This window comes from Thamnophis elegans, chromosome 5 (genome assembly GCF_009769535.1).
Source record: "Thamnophis elegans isolate rThaEle1 chromosome 5, rThaEle1.pri, whole genome shotgun sequence".
Lineage (NCBI taxonomy): Eukaryota > Metazoa > Chordata > Lepidosauria > Squamata > Colubridae > Thamnophis > Thamnophis elegans.
The window spans coordinates 25,031,769-25,047,422 of NC_045545.1; the positions used below are offsets into that span (position 1 = coordinate 25,031,769).

The 15,654-nt window shown below is 41.1% G+C and overlaps 1 protein-coding gene across 1 annotated transcript; it reads left to right on the plus strand.

Moving 5' to 3' along the window:
• Positions 1-10,687: 10,687 nt before the first annotated feature.
• DIRAS3 (DIRAS family GTPase 3) lies at positions 10,688-14,513 on the plus strand. Its single transcript, XM_032217389.1, has 2 exons — positions 10,688-11,599; positions 13,017-14,513. The coding sequence occupies exon 2, from the start codon at positions 13,079-13,081 to the stop codon at positions 13,673-13,675; it is 597 nt and encodes a 198-aa protein (XP_032073280.1). The 5' UTR covers positions 10,688-11,599; positions 13,017-13,078; the 3' UTR covers positions 13,676-14,513.
• The last annotated feature ends 1,141 nt before the right edge of the window (positions 14,514-15,654 follow it).

The window sequence follows — 15,654 nt, forward strand, 5'->3', positions numbered from 1 at the left end:
TTCTGAAATCAATCCCAGGATAAGATGGTGATCATATGAGGGCGCTGAAAACATTTTAAACTTCTTCCTTTCCATTTTCAGTGGTGATAGCACATGTCCCCAAGACAACTACTTTCTAGCCTCACCCCAAAACGTGTCTGTTAGATGCTTTCATTAGTTGAGTCCCCCAGGACTAAATGAGTCTGACTTGACCTTGTAAGAGTAAAGATGCTTTTCCTTACAATCTGATGCCAACGTATGATGTGCTTCCTTCGGGATACATTACAACTCTTCTTGTCTTCTCGCTCTCTCCTTTAGTTTAAGAACAAGGGACTCATTCACCTTGTTCAGCTCTTAGCTTGATTTTTAGGATTACCATAACCTAAGCCAGTGTTTCTCGACCTTAGCGACTTTAAGTCCTATGGACTTCAACTCCCAGAATTCCCCAGCCAGCTCTGCTGGCTGGGGGGTTCTGGGAGTTGAAGTCCACAGGACTTAAAGTCACCAAGGTTGAGAAACACTTACCTAAGCAAACACACAAACAAGGATTTTAAATCTAGCGAAGAAAAATTCAGATCCAGCAACAATTTAGCCAAAAACACCTTACTGTTTACAAGACAGGAGTAAACATGCTTCATTGCCCTCTTCCATCTAAATTCCTCTCAACTGGGTTCCTCATAATTTTTGCAGAGCAGCTATTTAGGTAGTGGACAGAATGACAGAAGATAAATTATTTCTCTGATTCTTCCAGACATCTGAAACAGAGAGGAGTTTAATCAGAGTGACCTTCATTCCTTCCAGTGCTTTTAAAACAACTGTGCAGTCCATTTTAGGATGGCTAATTCTGTATCTGTGTCTAGAGCTCCTCCGAATAATCCATAGTAAGCCTGGTGATGAGACATGTACCTGGAGGTATCTTATATTTTACTGATATTAAAATAGCTTAAGCAGAAGACTAAATTGATCCCAAGGTAATCAGAAAGCTTTGGGGCTCAGCGTGGACCAAGATTTGTAGCCCTCTTGTCAAAACAATGTCTGCTATCTCAACCTGGATTGTCAGAGAGATGTCACAGAGGGTCTGTTCCCTCAGCATGCTTAATCCAGGCAGTCAATCCTAGGGCGTTACTGACAGTGTGCTGTCACACCAACAATTAAATTATGTCACCAATTGGGAAATAAAAGCCTTGCTTATGTCCTCCAAAAAGTACCTGGCGAGCCATGAGTTTTAGCACCAGTAAACCAGTAAAATTTTATTTGATCATGCAGGCACATTCTGGATTACTAGACTTTGGCACCGAGTTTTGCATGGTTTGTATTTCCAGATAAATTTACTTTCCTGCTGTTATCGTTGTTTTTGGAGGACTAAATATACTAAATGAGAGAGATGAGTTTAGCATTATCAGGAAATGGCTGCCTAGTTGGAATAGGTGTGTTTGACAGGATTTAATCCCTGGAAATTAATTTATCCCCTGGAAAGTAGATAATTAAGTCAACTAAGTCCTTTCTGGTGTTCCCATCACTCTTATTGATCCAGTTAAATGTGTTGTGGAAATGGGAATACAATACAGTAAATCATTTTCAGTAAATCATTTTCAGCACCTCATGATAAAATGAAAAACTAGAAATTGATTTTTGCCTTAGAACTGTTGGGCTAGATGATAACTAAGTTCACACATCACACTAAGATGCTTGTTAGATATCATATTGGTGAACTCACAAATTGTGACTCAGTATCTTATCATAGTCTTCCCCAACCTAAGAGCTTCAGCTCCCTAACCCTTTTACATAATATTGTCTTTTTTGACAATTCCAGTTTTTTAAGTCCACATGCCAAAGGCCTTCAAGAGAGAAGGAAGACTGGAATTAGCATAATAAGCGAATCTTGGGCTCAGCAACCATCCTCTCTCCTATCTTTTTAATTGTTTTCTCCATGTTGTCTATAACCAACCTGAAATAATAGCTGTAGGCTAGAAGGAGAAGCAGAAGGGATCAGTGGGAAAAGGGACAAGAAAATCCATAACTATTCAGATGGCTCAATTTGGTTGGAACTGCTAATGAACCTCCATTTCTGGGTATGACTTAACAAACCTAATCTAAAAGAAAGGAATCAATAGGTATACCAACTTTATTGACACATCCTGTGCACAGCAAGATAAAAATACTCTCCATTAGGAAATGTTTCACTCAGACAGAGCTTGTATGCTAAAAGGTGCCTAAACTTGGATGCACTTTCTCAATGCCACAACTGTTAAAATAATTCCATGAAAAGCCACTTTTAACTTGATTGGAAAAATGTAATCCAACAAATGTAAAGAGACTTTTGTGATTTATGGCATGATCCTTTGTGCTCCTATTAAATTCCTATCACGTTGTTCTCCTGGAGACATAGAATCCAATCTTCACATTATACATAATGGGTGTTTTAATGGTGACGTCACTGGGAATTATTATTGTCTAACTAACCATGTTTTCTCATACAAGTAGCAAGGTGGTATTGCATGGTGTGTGTGAACAGAAGCATATCAGTAACTCCATAAGGGAGCGAATATTTATATGCATTGGTGTCCATTAAAAGGGAGGGAGAGAGCTTTTCCTGTAGCTTTCAGTCAATGCACAGAAAAGCTCTCTGTTCAAAGGCACAAAAGGCTTTCAGTCACCATGGTTATGTCTTCCAGTTCTCTGGGGAAGAAAGCCGGCAGCAAGATTAATCAGCATTGATCGTGACCAGCTTCACTCAGCCCACATGCTACTGAAACGAGCTGGATCATAGGAGCTGACAGCAAGTACAGGCTCTCCTTGACTTATGACTACCATAAAGCTCACTATTTCAGTCATAAGTCGTGAGGGTATAAAGCAGGTCATGGGAGCATTTCATCTTTTTTACGTCAGTGATTAGGTGAACACAGTGATTGTAAAGTGAATGTTGCAACTATTAAACAAACATTGTTCGCTATGGGTTGTTTTTTGCTGGGAATAAATGCCTGTTGTGGTCTGCTGGAGGCCTGCAGAACTGGCAGCAGAGTCAGACAGTGAGGAGGTTGGGAAGGAACATGGGCCGGTTCTGGAGTCTGGGAAAGGCTCGGGCGAGGCCCTCTGCATAGGAGGCAGAGAGGGGGCCAGGGCCATTGGTACTTATGTGCTGCCTCCAGAGCTTGACAGCAGCAAGGCAGAGTAGCAGGGGGAGCCTGTTCCCAGTGCAAGCATGCGCAGAGCTGCCAGAAGGCAAGAACAGTTAAGACAAAAGGGGCAACTTGGCAGTAAAGCTTGGAGATGATTGGCCCCTCCCATGGGACATAAAGGAGGAGCAAACGGATGTGAACTTTTGCAGGAAGCAATATTTGTTCATTCTGGTTGTTTTAAACTTTGAAGCTCTGTTTGACTCTGTGCTCCGTTTGGCCTTGCAAAACTAATTGGCAATTAGGTTTCAAGGGAGATAAAATAAAGGTGGGTGCTTATCAGCCTTATCATGAAAGACTGTGGCAGATCTCTGTCGGAGTCTTCACAAACTATTTGTGAATCATTACAGGCTGTGAAAGAACATAATTCACAACCATTTAAATGAAAAATGGGTTTTTGGGACGTGTGATTTTTACCGACTCAGGAAGCCTAGATCAGAACAATGTCATAAATCATGGTTACAGGGCTGCAGGATGCTGCAAATGTCCATAAATGCAGTTCGGTTGTGAGGGGCCAAAACGTGGTCATATGACCATAAAGGGTGGCCATCAGAGCTTCAAATCCCTTTTTCAGGGTCTGCCATAACTTTGAACAGTGCCTAAACAACCAGTCACAAGTCAAGGACTACCTGCATCAAAATACCAGTGAGGATAAATGTGGGCAAAGGGTCTCTCCATCCTACAAGGCAGAGGTGGGTTCCTGCCAGTTCTAACCTCTTCTATAGAAGAGATTCCACAAATCTACAGTGCCATTTAGAACCGGTTCCAGCTCCCTCCCCCTGCCCGTCCACACATCATCAAGATGAAGAGCAAGAGGAGGAATTCTGGGAGTTGAAGTCCACAAGTCTTAAAGCTGTCAAGTTTGAACACCCTTGGTTTTTTTTTCTAAAGGGTTAGGGGTAACTTGACAGCTTTAAGACTTGCGTGCTTTAAATGCCAGAGTTTCTGAGCGAACATTTTGGTTGCTAAGCAAGAGCGTTAAGTGAGTTTCACCACAATTTACAAGTTGGCCACACCCACCCAGTCACATGGCCAGCAAGCCACTCCCACCCAGTCACATGGATGGCAAGCCACTCCCACAAAACAGGCCACACCTACAGAAGAGGTTCTAAAAAAAGTTAAAACCCACCACTGCTACAAGGGTATGAAATTCATCTAGTACAGTGGTTCCCAAACTTGGCAACTTTAAGACTTGTGGACTTCAACTCCCAGAGTTCTCCAGCCAGAAGAGCTAGCTGGAGAATTCTGGGAGTTGAAGTCCACAAGTCTTAAAGTTGCCAAGTTTGGGAACCACTGATCTAGTAGAAGAGGTAGCAACCCAATGACTTCCAAATGCTTCAGATTTTATCCAGGAAAAGCAAGATGTAAAGTCTTTCTTAAGGGGAGTTTAAGGTTAGCCTCGGGTTCTGCAAGAGGTCCCTACAATTTCCATGAGAGATTATAATTAAAAACCAACTTAAAAAAAAAAGCTTTGCACACTGTGGCTTGCTATGCTGGGAATGCTGCAACTCATTGATCATGCTATGTATTGTGAGCTGTGGGTATAATTATTTTTAGGCAGGAAATTGCCTGAAAATTGTTTTAAGGGTTCCTCCAGGAAAAAAAATGGTTGCAAAAGGCTGCCTCTAGAACAGGGTTGGGCAACTATGGCAATTTTACGACCTGTGGACTTCAACTCCCAGAATTCCCGAGCTGGAATAGAAGTGCCTGTCTGGGCTGCAGAAATGCCAAGAACCAAGAAAAGGCAGCAAAGCTGTGCTTGGTTTTAGCTAAGTGGTTTATTAAAGCCAGCCATTGTGGTTTCTGGCTTAATATGGTTTGTAAAAACTAATGTATAGTCTATCAATAAACTCTGATTATTATTTTTTTTTTTACAAATCTTTTTTATTTCCATTTCATTCTATACAATCACATGTTTACTGTGCAACCGAGGCATATAACATTGAGTAATAAACACAGCCCTCGCTTTTATAGAAAATGCCCCCTACAATACAAACCCAATATACCGCCTTAGCCCACCATACACCCTCTTTCATCCCCCTCCAACTTTCATTCTTCCTTCTCTCATACCCCTCTACACCTACTTCCCCTCCCCCTCTATCTAACCCTAACCCTATCACTCCCTCTCTTAATCCATTCCCTCCCTTCCTTCTCCTCCTCCTCTCTCTCACTCTCTCTACTCTCCTTCTTCTTTCATTCAGCTCCTCCCTTCGGTATCTATTACTTTCCGATATATTCAGTTTGTTCTGTTTTGACACTAACATTAAAAAAACCACAGTATACAAGTGCAATCATGCTTTAAAATTTAACACATATTATATTTCCCCCCTCCCCCCTCCCCCTAGATCCCCGCCTCCCTTCCCTCCCCCCGACTTCCCAGAGCCCATACATGGTATAACTTTTTGACAATCACAGTCTAAAATATCTCTACATTGAACTCAGCTTCTTGCTGTTACCCAAATTTTTAACAATTTAAGTTATTACTAATTTTAAGCATAAGCTATCTGGAATTTCCTAGTCCCGTATTTGCTTTGTATATAATCAATCCATTTTTTCCAGTCTCGTTTATACTTCTCATTTGAATGTTCTTTAAGATATGCTGAAATTTTTGCCATTTCGGCTAAGTTTGTAACCTTCAAAGTCCATTCTTGAATTGTAGGCAGGTCTTTCTTCTTCCAGTATTGCGCCACCAAGAGTCTTGCTGCCGTTATTAAGTACAGAACCAAATTAATCTCTACTGCTACAAAGTCAATACATATACCTAGTAAAAACAGTTTGGGAGTGAATTTTATCCTTTTTTTGAAGATATTTTGCAGGATCCACCAAATTTTTATCCAAAATGCCTTAACATTACGACATGTCCACCATATATGAAAATATGTAGCATCAAAAGAACCACATCTCCAACATTTAGGCTGAACATTTGAATACATAGAAGCAAGCTTTTTGGGATCTAAGTGCCATCTATAAAACATCTTATAAAAATTTTCTCTCAAATTTTGTGCTTGTGTAAATTTTACATTTCTTACCCATATTTTTTCCCATGTGTCCAGCATTATAGGTTCTTCAATATTCTGAGCCCATTTTATCATACAATCTTTAACCATTTCGGTTTCTGAGTCCATCTGTACTAATACATTATATATCCTCTTTATGTGCATTAAACTTTGATCTCTTATTTGTTTAAACAAGTTATCCTCAGCTATTACAAAACCTATTTTTTGGTCTATTTTCCACCTGGCTTGTAGTTGGTGATTATTTTTTTATAACTAACACAAGGTGGTGAACGCACCTAATACTCCTTGATCCCCGTTTCCCACTCAGCAGCAATCCTGTGAGGTGATTAGGCCAAGAGAGAGTGATGGGCCCAAGATCATCCACCTGGCTTTCATGCCTAAGGTGAGACTAGAACTCGCAGTCTCCTGGTTTCCAGACCAGTACTTTTCATTCTCGTATCTTCCCATCATCAGATGAACAAGCAGATTTTAGAAACCAGAGTTTTGCAGTTCTGTAAAGTACCCTGAAAAGGTTAATGTTTAAAGTAAGTTAGCTTTTAAAATTAATGTTCTTGATAATGCAGCCACCCAAGGCCAATTAAGTACCAGTTGGAGCATGCAGAGAAAGAGGCAACCTTCAGTAAATGCTGCCAGCTCTCGGGTGTTTTAAAGGCTGTAGTATAGAAAAGAAAAATAATTCTGATTAGGAACCTTTAATTGTTTTGTACTATCTTTACATAGCTCAAGAATTTAATTGGGCTGAATGGGCTTAGAATTCCAACTAAAATGACATTTAAATTCCCATTATAGTTTTCATTGCCTCCCCCCAACGACTTACAGTTGTCTCCATTTTGAGTTTCCTACTGAACAGTTGTGCTATCTACTGAACATTAATTGAAGGTTAGTGTTTTCCCTCCAGCAGAAGCCTGCTGAAAACTGCAGCCGAAAAAATCCCTCTTACAAAAAGCATTTGTGGATCACTAGAAACATTCAGGATAATGAGGACGGACTTCAATCAAAAATATCCTGAAGTCAGGTATGTGGATATCTATAGCTCTCCAAGCTAAAGTGAAAGAAAGATCTACCACTGGTGCTGTATCCATCATTTTATCAGCGGTTCCCTCCATTCTCATTAATTGGATAAAAAAAATTGGAGGAAAAAAATGTATAAAGTGTTTCCTTGTACCAACCTCTCTCCAGCAGTCTCAATCTCCCTGAATGGTTGTGCTTCTATTAAGTACCAAAGAAGACATCTTTCCTTTGGATATTTTCAAATTAGGAAATGGAAGAACTGGGGATGCTGTGAACTGGGAATTGCTGTAGTTTTTGGAGTATAAGATGTACATTTTCCCCCCTAAAAGAGGGTGGAAATGTCAGTGCGTCTTATACTCTGAATACGGCCATTTTTGGTCTCCCGAAACCCCACCCCACGCATCCCGTTTTTGCCAAAAATGGGCCCATTTTTCATGAAAACTGGATGTGCAGAGGGTTTGGAGGCTTGCAGAGTGCTCCTGGGGCTGGGGAGGGCAAAAACTGGATGTGTGGGGGGTTTGAGAGGCCAAAAACAGGCCCATTTTTTGCAAAAATGGGAAGCACAGAGAGTTTAGGAAGCTGGCAGAGTGCTCCTGGGGGCCGGGCAGGACAAAAACTATTTTTTTCCTTGTTTTCCTCTTTGAAACCTTGGTTCATCTTACTCTCTGGTACGTCTTATGGTCCGAAAAATATGGCAACTCCATAAGTTGTGGTCATAAGTTGAGAATTACCTATACTAGTATAATGGCAATCATACTTTTTGTGACTTTAACAAGCAGATATGCAAATAAGAACAAACCAGGTTTAGATTTCCTTCCCATTATGTTCAACCAATTTGTTTGCAATTCTTCTCTGGTATAGTAATTTTTGCATATCTGGCAGCTGTTAAAAAAATAGATTAGATGGGCCAATTAGAAAGGCAAGCAAACTCAACCTACAGCATGTTTAATACCATTTTTAGTGGAAAAAAATGGATGTGCCCTACAAAGAAAATTGCTAATTGCTGTCTTTAAATGAAGAGCCTAAAAGCTGCGTCTATGTTTTACAATACATAAAGGGGAACACAGCAAAAATTATGTATCTTCTCTCTCCAGCCTGGAGGAGATAATATATATACTACACAGCGGAGTGCATCTTTATTCTGGGGAAATACAATAATCCGTTGCTTTTAGTAGCTGAAGAAGTGCAGCTGCCCTGAATAATAAATAATAGAAAACCTTTGAAAATCAAGCCAAGATACAGAGCTGTAATTAATCTGTCTGCTTTTTAAATGCAAATAAATAACCCATGAGTAAAAATCAAAGGAAATATGCTGTTTAGTAATAGCAGTCCTCTACTAGCAGCTCATAGTAAGAGAGATTTATTGTTGTTTATTGTTCATGTTATATTAGCAGTGGTCTCCAAACTTGACAACTTTAAGATGTGTGGGCTTGCTGGCTGGGGAATTCTGGGAGTTGAAGTCCACAAGTCTTAAAGTTGCCAAGTTTGGAGATTGCTGCTATATAGGGTTGCCTGCAACATGGTAAGCAGAAAATCTATAGATGCTGCTCTTCTGGTCAATACATATGTCTTCATGCTAGGAAAAGCTGAACCTTAGATATTTGTCCACTTTTACAGAGGCCACCTCTGATTTTAATCTTTATTATCTATTTTCACTGAGAAAGCAGAACTGCTATTTCAGCTAGTTATATGTATTAGTCAATCAGTGAGATTGAATTAATTCCTTCATTCTGATTATTTCTGGCCAGCCTTTATCTCTAGATATACTCAAACTTTCTAGTATATACATACCTGCATTTGCACACATTTATCATTGTGTTGTGGTTTTTCCCTTCCTTCTCCTGCTCAATAAATCTAAAGTTTTCTCTGTGCAGCTGTGAAGTACTACACACATGACTGGTATTTAGAAATCATAGACGAAGAACAAAGGGAGACAGAAAATAAAGTCTAAAGTTCTCCCTTCTCCACTTGGTGCCTTTCCATTGTATTGTACCTACAACTTTCAAAGTTCTCAGCTAGTGCATAAAGGGGTAGTTCTGAAATGTGGTTGATAATCAGCCATAGTAGACATTGCAGAGGAGAGCTATGTTGGTCTATGTTCCTTTGCCTTGCATAGCAATAAAAATTATGACCCATTGTGGTCGTAAGTCAAGGACTACTTGTTGCTATGCAAGACAGTTAGGTGAATTTTGCCTCATTTTATGACCTTTTATGACACTTAACCACAATTGTTAAGTTAATTGTTGCAGTTAAGTTAGTAACACAGTTGTTAAGTGAATGCGGCTTCCCCATTGACTTTACTTGTCAGAAAGTTGCAAAGATGATCCTGAGACATTGCAATTGCAATAAATACATTCCAGTTGCCAAATCTGAATTTTGATCAGGTGGCCATGGGGATGTTTCAATGGTCATAAGCAGATTTGGGTTCGGATTTTTTTACTGTCAATTCGCTCAGGGATGCGCTTCATGCATGTGCTTGATTCACCCTATGCGCACATGCACAGTAATGAACAAATTGCTTCTGCACATGTGCAGAAGCAAAAAACAAAATGGCGGTACCGTAGATGCCGCCAAAAGAACCGATTCGGGAGTGTGGGTGCCGAGTTACTACCTACTCAGCCAAACCGGTCCAAGGAATCCACCTTTTTCAGCATTGTTGTAAATTCAGTCACTAAACTAGCCTATTTATCAGATTATAAGATGCACCTTTTTGTCTCCCAGAGGGGGGTCAAAATGTCTGTACGTCTTATAGACTGAATATTGCCGAAGCCCCGCTCAACCACCGGCCATTTATTGGCCTCCGCATGCCCCGTTTTCGGACCTTTTTCAGGCCTTTTTGGCCAATTTTTGAGATTTTTTCACCCCTTTTTTGAGGCTTTTTGGGCCATTTTTTCCAAAGAAAACAGGCCAAAAAAGCCAAAAAATGGGCCAAAAAAACCCCCCAAAACGAGCCAAAAAAGCCTCAAAAATGGGCCAAAAAGCCTCAAAGATGGGCCAAAAAAGTATCCAAAAACGGCTGAAAAAAGCCTCAAAAATGGGTAGAAAATAAGCTGGAAAAGGGCCAAAAAAGGCCCCAAAAAGGGGCGTGGAGGCCAAAGACCTTTTTTTTTATTGTTTTCCTCTTCTAAATTAAGGTGTGTCTTACAGTCAGGTGCATCTTATAATCTGAAAAATACAGTAACTATCAAGAATTACCTGTACTGCTTTGGTTCTTATCGCTGCTTTAATATAGGATCTCCAAGATTTATTAGCATTTCATTTTATAATGGATAGCTGCAAGGAAGAGGGAAGTATTCTAGAACAGGGCTCACCAACCTTTGGGATCTCAGGGACCACTAAATTCGTAATTTTAAATTCCATGAATTAAAAAAAAAGATAAATAGTATTTAGTGCAATATAAAAACTGCAAATAATTTGTCATATATATATGTGTGTGTGTGTGTGTATACATCAGTACACACACACACACACACACACACATCAGATATAAATATATCACACACACAACACACACACACAAATGCATACATACATAGGCTGCTGCCATTTCATTCCTCTGATTGTACTTCTATGTGTCACCGTTAATGACCAAGCAAGATAATTCAACAGATGCAGCACTTCCCACATTCTGATCTTGGCGCCCCAGAGACACGGCCCGCTTGCACAGAGAAGGGAAGGGGGCGTCGCCTGAGGGGAGATCCCGCGGGGATCGCTTTCTCTCCAGCCCACCGGCTCAGCCGCCGCTTGGTCCCTGCGCAATCCTAAGAACTTTACTCACCCTCCTCCCTCTCCCTCTCCCTCCCAGAGGGGAGGATTTAATGAATGAATGAACGAGGCGGCGGCGGCAGCGCTGGGCTGATCTCCTTCCTGGCCGCTCGCTCCGCTTTCCAGCCGTACCGAGTAAGAGAAGAAGACGGACCACCGGGCACATGCCACACTGTTGAGCCGCCGCCAGGGAGGCAGATAAAGCGCAAGGAAGGGCTACTCTCTCCCAGGGCGGGAAGTTGCTCCAGGCCGGGGCTTGGAGGTAGCTCGTTTTCAGGGAGCATCCCTCCTGTTGCCCGGTTGTCGTGAGGACAGCGGTCCCGCCTCCCCAGGCTCTGGAAGGCGCGGAGACGACCAATACCGGACTGGATTTCTGCTCGGCTGGCTTCCCGTGAGGTGCGTGTTTGACCGGACTGCCGCTTCCGAGGTTGCCTCGCTCTTTGGCCTCCCGATTGTCGGCAGGCCTGCTCGGCTCTCCGGTGTTGGGGCGAAGGAACACGTGTCGTTTCCTCTGGCCTGGAGGGTGGTGGTGGACGAGACTTCGGTCTCTGAGCGCGTTCCCACGATCGGAATCCACGCTTGACTGGAATCCCGGTTAGATGATGGGCGGTCTCTTAACTCCGGGTGTGAGGGGAAACGCGCGTGCGAGCGGTAAGTGTCTATAAACCCCGTTGATCTTAAGCCAATTTAACCATTGCTTGGGAGGATGTTCCTCTTTATTTCTGAGAAACTTAATCTTATAAACATTTAGTACTGCAGGCTTGAGAACGGGATGTTCATGTATCAGAAGTTGTTGCGCCTCCTCCACCACTTTCTTTCTGGAAAAATTGACCTGTGATGCTTTTTTTTTTTAAAGGTAGTTTATCAGACAATGTAGATAAACATGGCTGGCCCTGGTTAGTATTTGGATGAGTTGACCTCCAGGAAGTGAATTTTACAACTCTAGTCTCCCGGAGCAGGGAGCAACAAGATCTTATTATTAAGATCACTGCATCATTGTATCCATGGAGTCAGGAGGCACGCTTGACTCTAGGATACCTTTACCTTTTATAGACCTGATTTTTATGCAACGGGAATGGAATTCTGAAATTCTCAATTCTGTGTAGGTATAAACATTTGGACTGCACTCATGGAAAAAGACACCATGTGGTTTGGAGATTGGCTTGTACATGAAGCATTAAACTAAGAAGCCACATTGTGATTTGCTTAACATTAGCTGACCATGAAATATGTCTCTATTATATCACAATATAGGCAATCCTTTAACGGGGGTGTTGCCGGTCAGCTTTTGGCGTGGCTTAGTACTCAGAACATCTAGGCCTGCAAAAATTTAGATCCACAGTAGGCAGTAATGAAGGATAGAATACTGTTAAATCTTTGCTACTCTTGATTGTCTCAACCTCTGTAGCCCAAATATTCTTAAGAACATGCAATAGTTTCCACCTTTAATCTCTGAATGTCTATGAAAATTCTCAGACATCCATCTGGGACTTTAATCTCTGGTTTGTCCTCTTTTTTTTGTAATTGGAGAGCTAGTTATGGGACGGAGTTGTGTCTGAAACTTTGGGATCCCTTTGATGAATTAGGCTAGAATAACAAATAATCTGAACAAGTACAATTTCCTATGAAGATAGGGCAAACTTTCCTATTTGGTTCCCCCCACCCACCCCTCCAAAAGCATGGACTTTGTCTACCAGAATCCTCTACAGTAGTTATGCTGACTTTTGGAATCAGTAGCTGGAAATTACAGTACATCCAACACATCCAGAAAATGTTCAAGATGGTGGAGACTGCCTAAACTAAACTAGGGTTGGGCAATTAATTTTCCCAACAGGCCACATGAGAAATTGGGATTTTGTGGAGGGCCAAACCAATATATTTCTCTCTCTCATATTTTGGTGATTCTTCATAGTAGTTGTCATTTCATTTTGTCTAATAGCAGGGTCATCCCCGTGCACCATATTCCTTGCTAAAAATCTTGAAGCTGTGTTTTGGAGGGAACAAATGTTGAATTTTAGTACAAGTTGGAACTTCAGTTGCTGATATCTAATTTGTTTTCCCTTGACAGGCTATTCACCAAAGGAACATGTAAATTCAAGGTTCTTCCTTGGTCCCCACTGAACAAGCAGGATGCCAGAGCAAAGTAATGATTACCGAGTGGTTGTGTTTGGAGCTGCAGGTGTTGGTAAGAGTTCCTTGGTACTTCGTTTCATACAGGGGACCTTCCGGGAGACATACATCCCCACTGTTGAAGATACGTATCGCCAGGTGATCAGCTGTGACAAGAACATCTGTACTCTTCAGATCACAGACACCACCGGAAGCCACCAATTCCCTGCCATGCAGAGGCTCTCCATCTCGAAAGGCCATGCATTCATGTTAGTATACTCTGTGACCAGCAGGCAATCCATAGAAGAGCTCCAGCCAATCTATGAGCAGATCTGTCAGATCAAAGGAGACATTCAGAAAGTCCCAATTATACTTGTAGGAAACAAGAGCGATGGCCCTCAAAGAGAAGTGGGCACCAGTGAAGGAGAAGTCCTTGCCGCAAAATGGAAATGCTCCTTCATGGAGACCTCAGCCAAAATGAACTACAATGTGCAGGAGCTTTTTGAAGAGCTCCTTAATTTGGAAAAGAGAAGAAATGTAAGTCTGCAGGTGGATGGCAAGAAATCAAAGCAGCGGCGAAAGAAGGATAAACTGAGAAGCAAATGTTCTGTGATGTGACACCTACTGTGTGGCTAAAATAAGAGTGCAGTCTTGATCTTGCAGGACAACTAGTCAGAGAAAATTCTGATTATTGAGATTTTCAGAAGTGAAGTAAGATGTTACTATTAAATGTGGGTTGGATTGTTTGAATATTTACTTAAGGGTGGTTGGATTTTGCATGTTCCTTTTTTGCCCAAGCATCAACTGTGCCTACTGCAAACTGGTCAATACTGTTCTGTGGTCAAGTGCATGATAAAAGTGGCATAAATAATCTTAAACCTGCAATGTACTCCAACATTTTTATATTTTCTTTGATTTGCAACTTATTTCCTATTTTACAAATACTAATGTGAATGAAAAAATCACAACAGGATTCTACTGAGTAAACCAGTATGATTAGACAGTGCTACAGCCAATGCTTGCATATACTTGGAGCAAAAAATAAATGCTTACAGATATAACTTGTTCTTTTACTACTATAGATTATTTATATTATTTATGGTGGTCCTTCAAATATGTATATTTATAGGAAAGAAACTTTGTTCTCAAGTGTTCCATGTTATATGTAAATACTTTGTATGCTGTAATTCTACATTGGCAAGATTTTATGTGAATGATTAAAATTAAATGAGTTTTTAATGTGTATCTATTTACTTTCCAACTGCTAATTAGAAAGATTGATTTTCCAAAAAGACAGATTTAGTTAATTTAATTGTTTTTTTGGGGGGGAATTTTGGTACTCTGCCTCTTTTATAAAAAGAATAAAAGAGGCTGGAGTACTAAAACAAATTATCTTGATACAGCTGGCATGGAACACCTGATCTTCTAATACAGTCTGTTTTAGCTTGCCAAATTAATCCATGAATATAGATTTAAACATGTATTGCATTCATCTATAGACTATAGTTTCTGAATCATGGCTCAGTTCACACAATCATTATCTTTTAAAGACTCCATAATCCCTTGCAGGGTGGAGTCTGGGCAACTGAATGGAGATGAGTGTTTATATAATATCCTACTAAAAAGCAACTAACTACTGTATTTTTCAGACTATAAAACACTCTGGATTATAAAATGCATCTAGCTATTGGGGAGGAAAACAAGGGGGAAAAATCTGCCTCTGCCTCCCAGCATCCATCCGGTATTCATCTGGCCTGTTTGCCGTGGCCCATTCACCACCAGCGCGGCCCGTTCGCCACTGCCCATTCACAGCGGCCTGTTTGATGGTGCCTGTTCACCAGTCTGTTCACCACCGCCGCAGCCCATTCTAGAACAGCTGATTGGCACCACATCCACCCCCTCCCCCTGCGATAATATTCAGAGTATAAGACGCACAGACCTTTCCACCCACTTGTTTTGGTGGGGAAGTGCATCTTATATTATGAAAAAAGCGGTACATCATGGATAAAAGAGAATATTTTTAGCTCATGATTGAACTGTGAGATCCTTAGTATTTTCTGAGATTGATGGTTTTGTTGAAGATGCTTCATTACCAAATTAGTTAACCTTAATGCTCTGATGTGCAGGGATGATGATGTCTAGTTTGGTAGTGAAATGTCTGCAAGAAAATCACCAAGTTCAGAGAGTATCAATAATTATGTACTGGATTTTTCGGAGTACAAGACACACCTTTTTCTCTCAAAAAAGAAGCTGAAAATCTGGGCGCATCTTATACACTGAATACAGCATTTTTTGCCTCCTGAAACTGCGCCCCCTTCACCAAAATGGCCAAGCATAGCTTTTAGAAAGCTTTCAGAGAGCTCCTGGGGCCTGGAGAGGGCAGAAATGAGCGAAAAACAGCCCATTTTTGCCCCCCCCCCAGCCCCCAGCAGCACTCTATAAGCTTCCTAAAGGCTATCCATGCCCTTTTTGGGGGGAAAAAACAGGCCCGTTTTCGTGAAAAATGGGCTGTTTTGGGGAGGTATGCAGAGTGCAAAAACTTTAAAAAAAATTTTTCCTCTTTAAAACCTTACTGCGTCTTATACTCTGGTATATTT

Excerpts from the sequence above, each read along its gene's own strand:
- DIRAS3 (XM_032217389.1), top strand. The coding sequence starts at position 13,079 with ATGCCAGAGCAAAGTAATGATTACCGAGTGGTTGTGTTTGGAGCTGCA.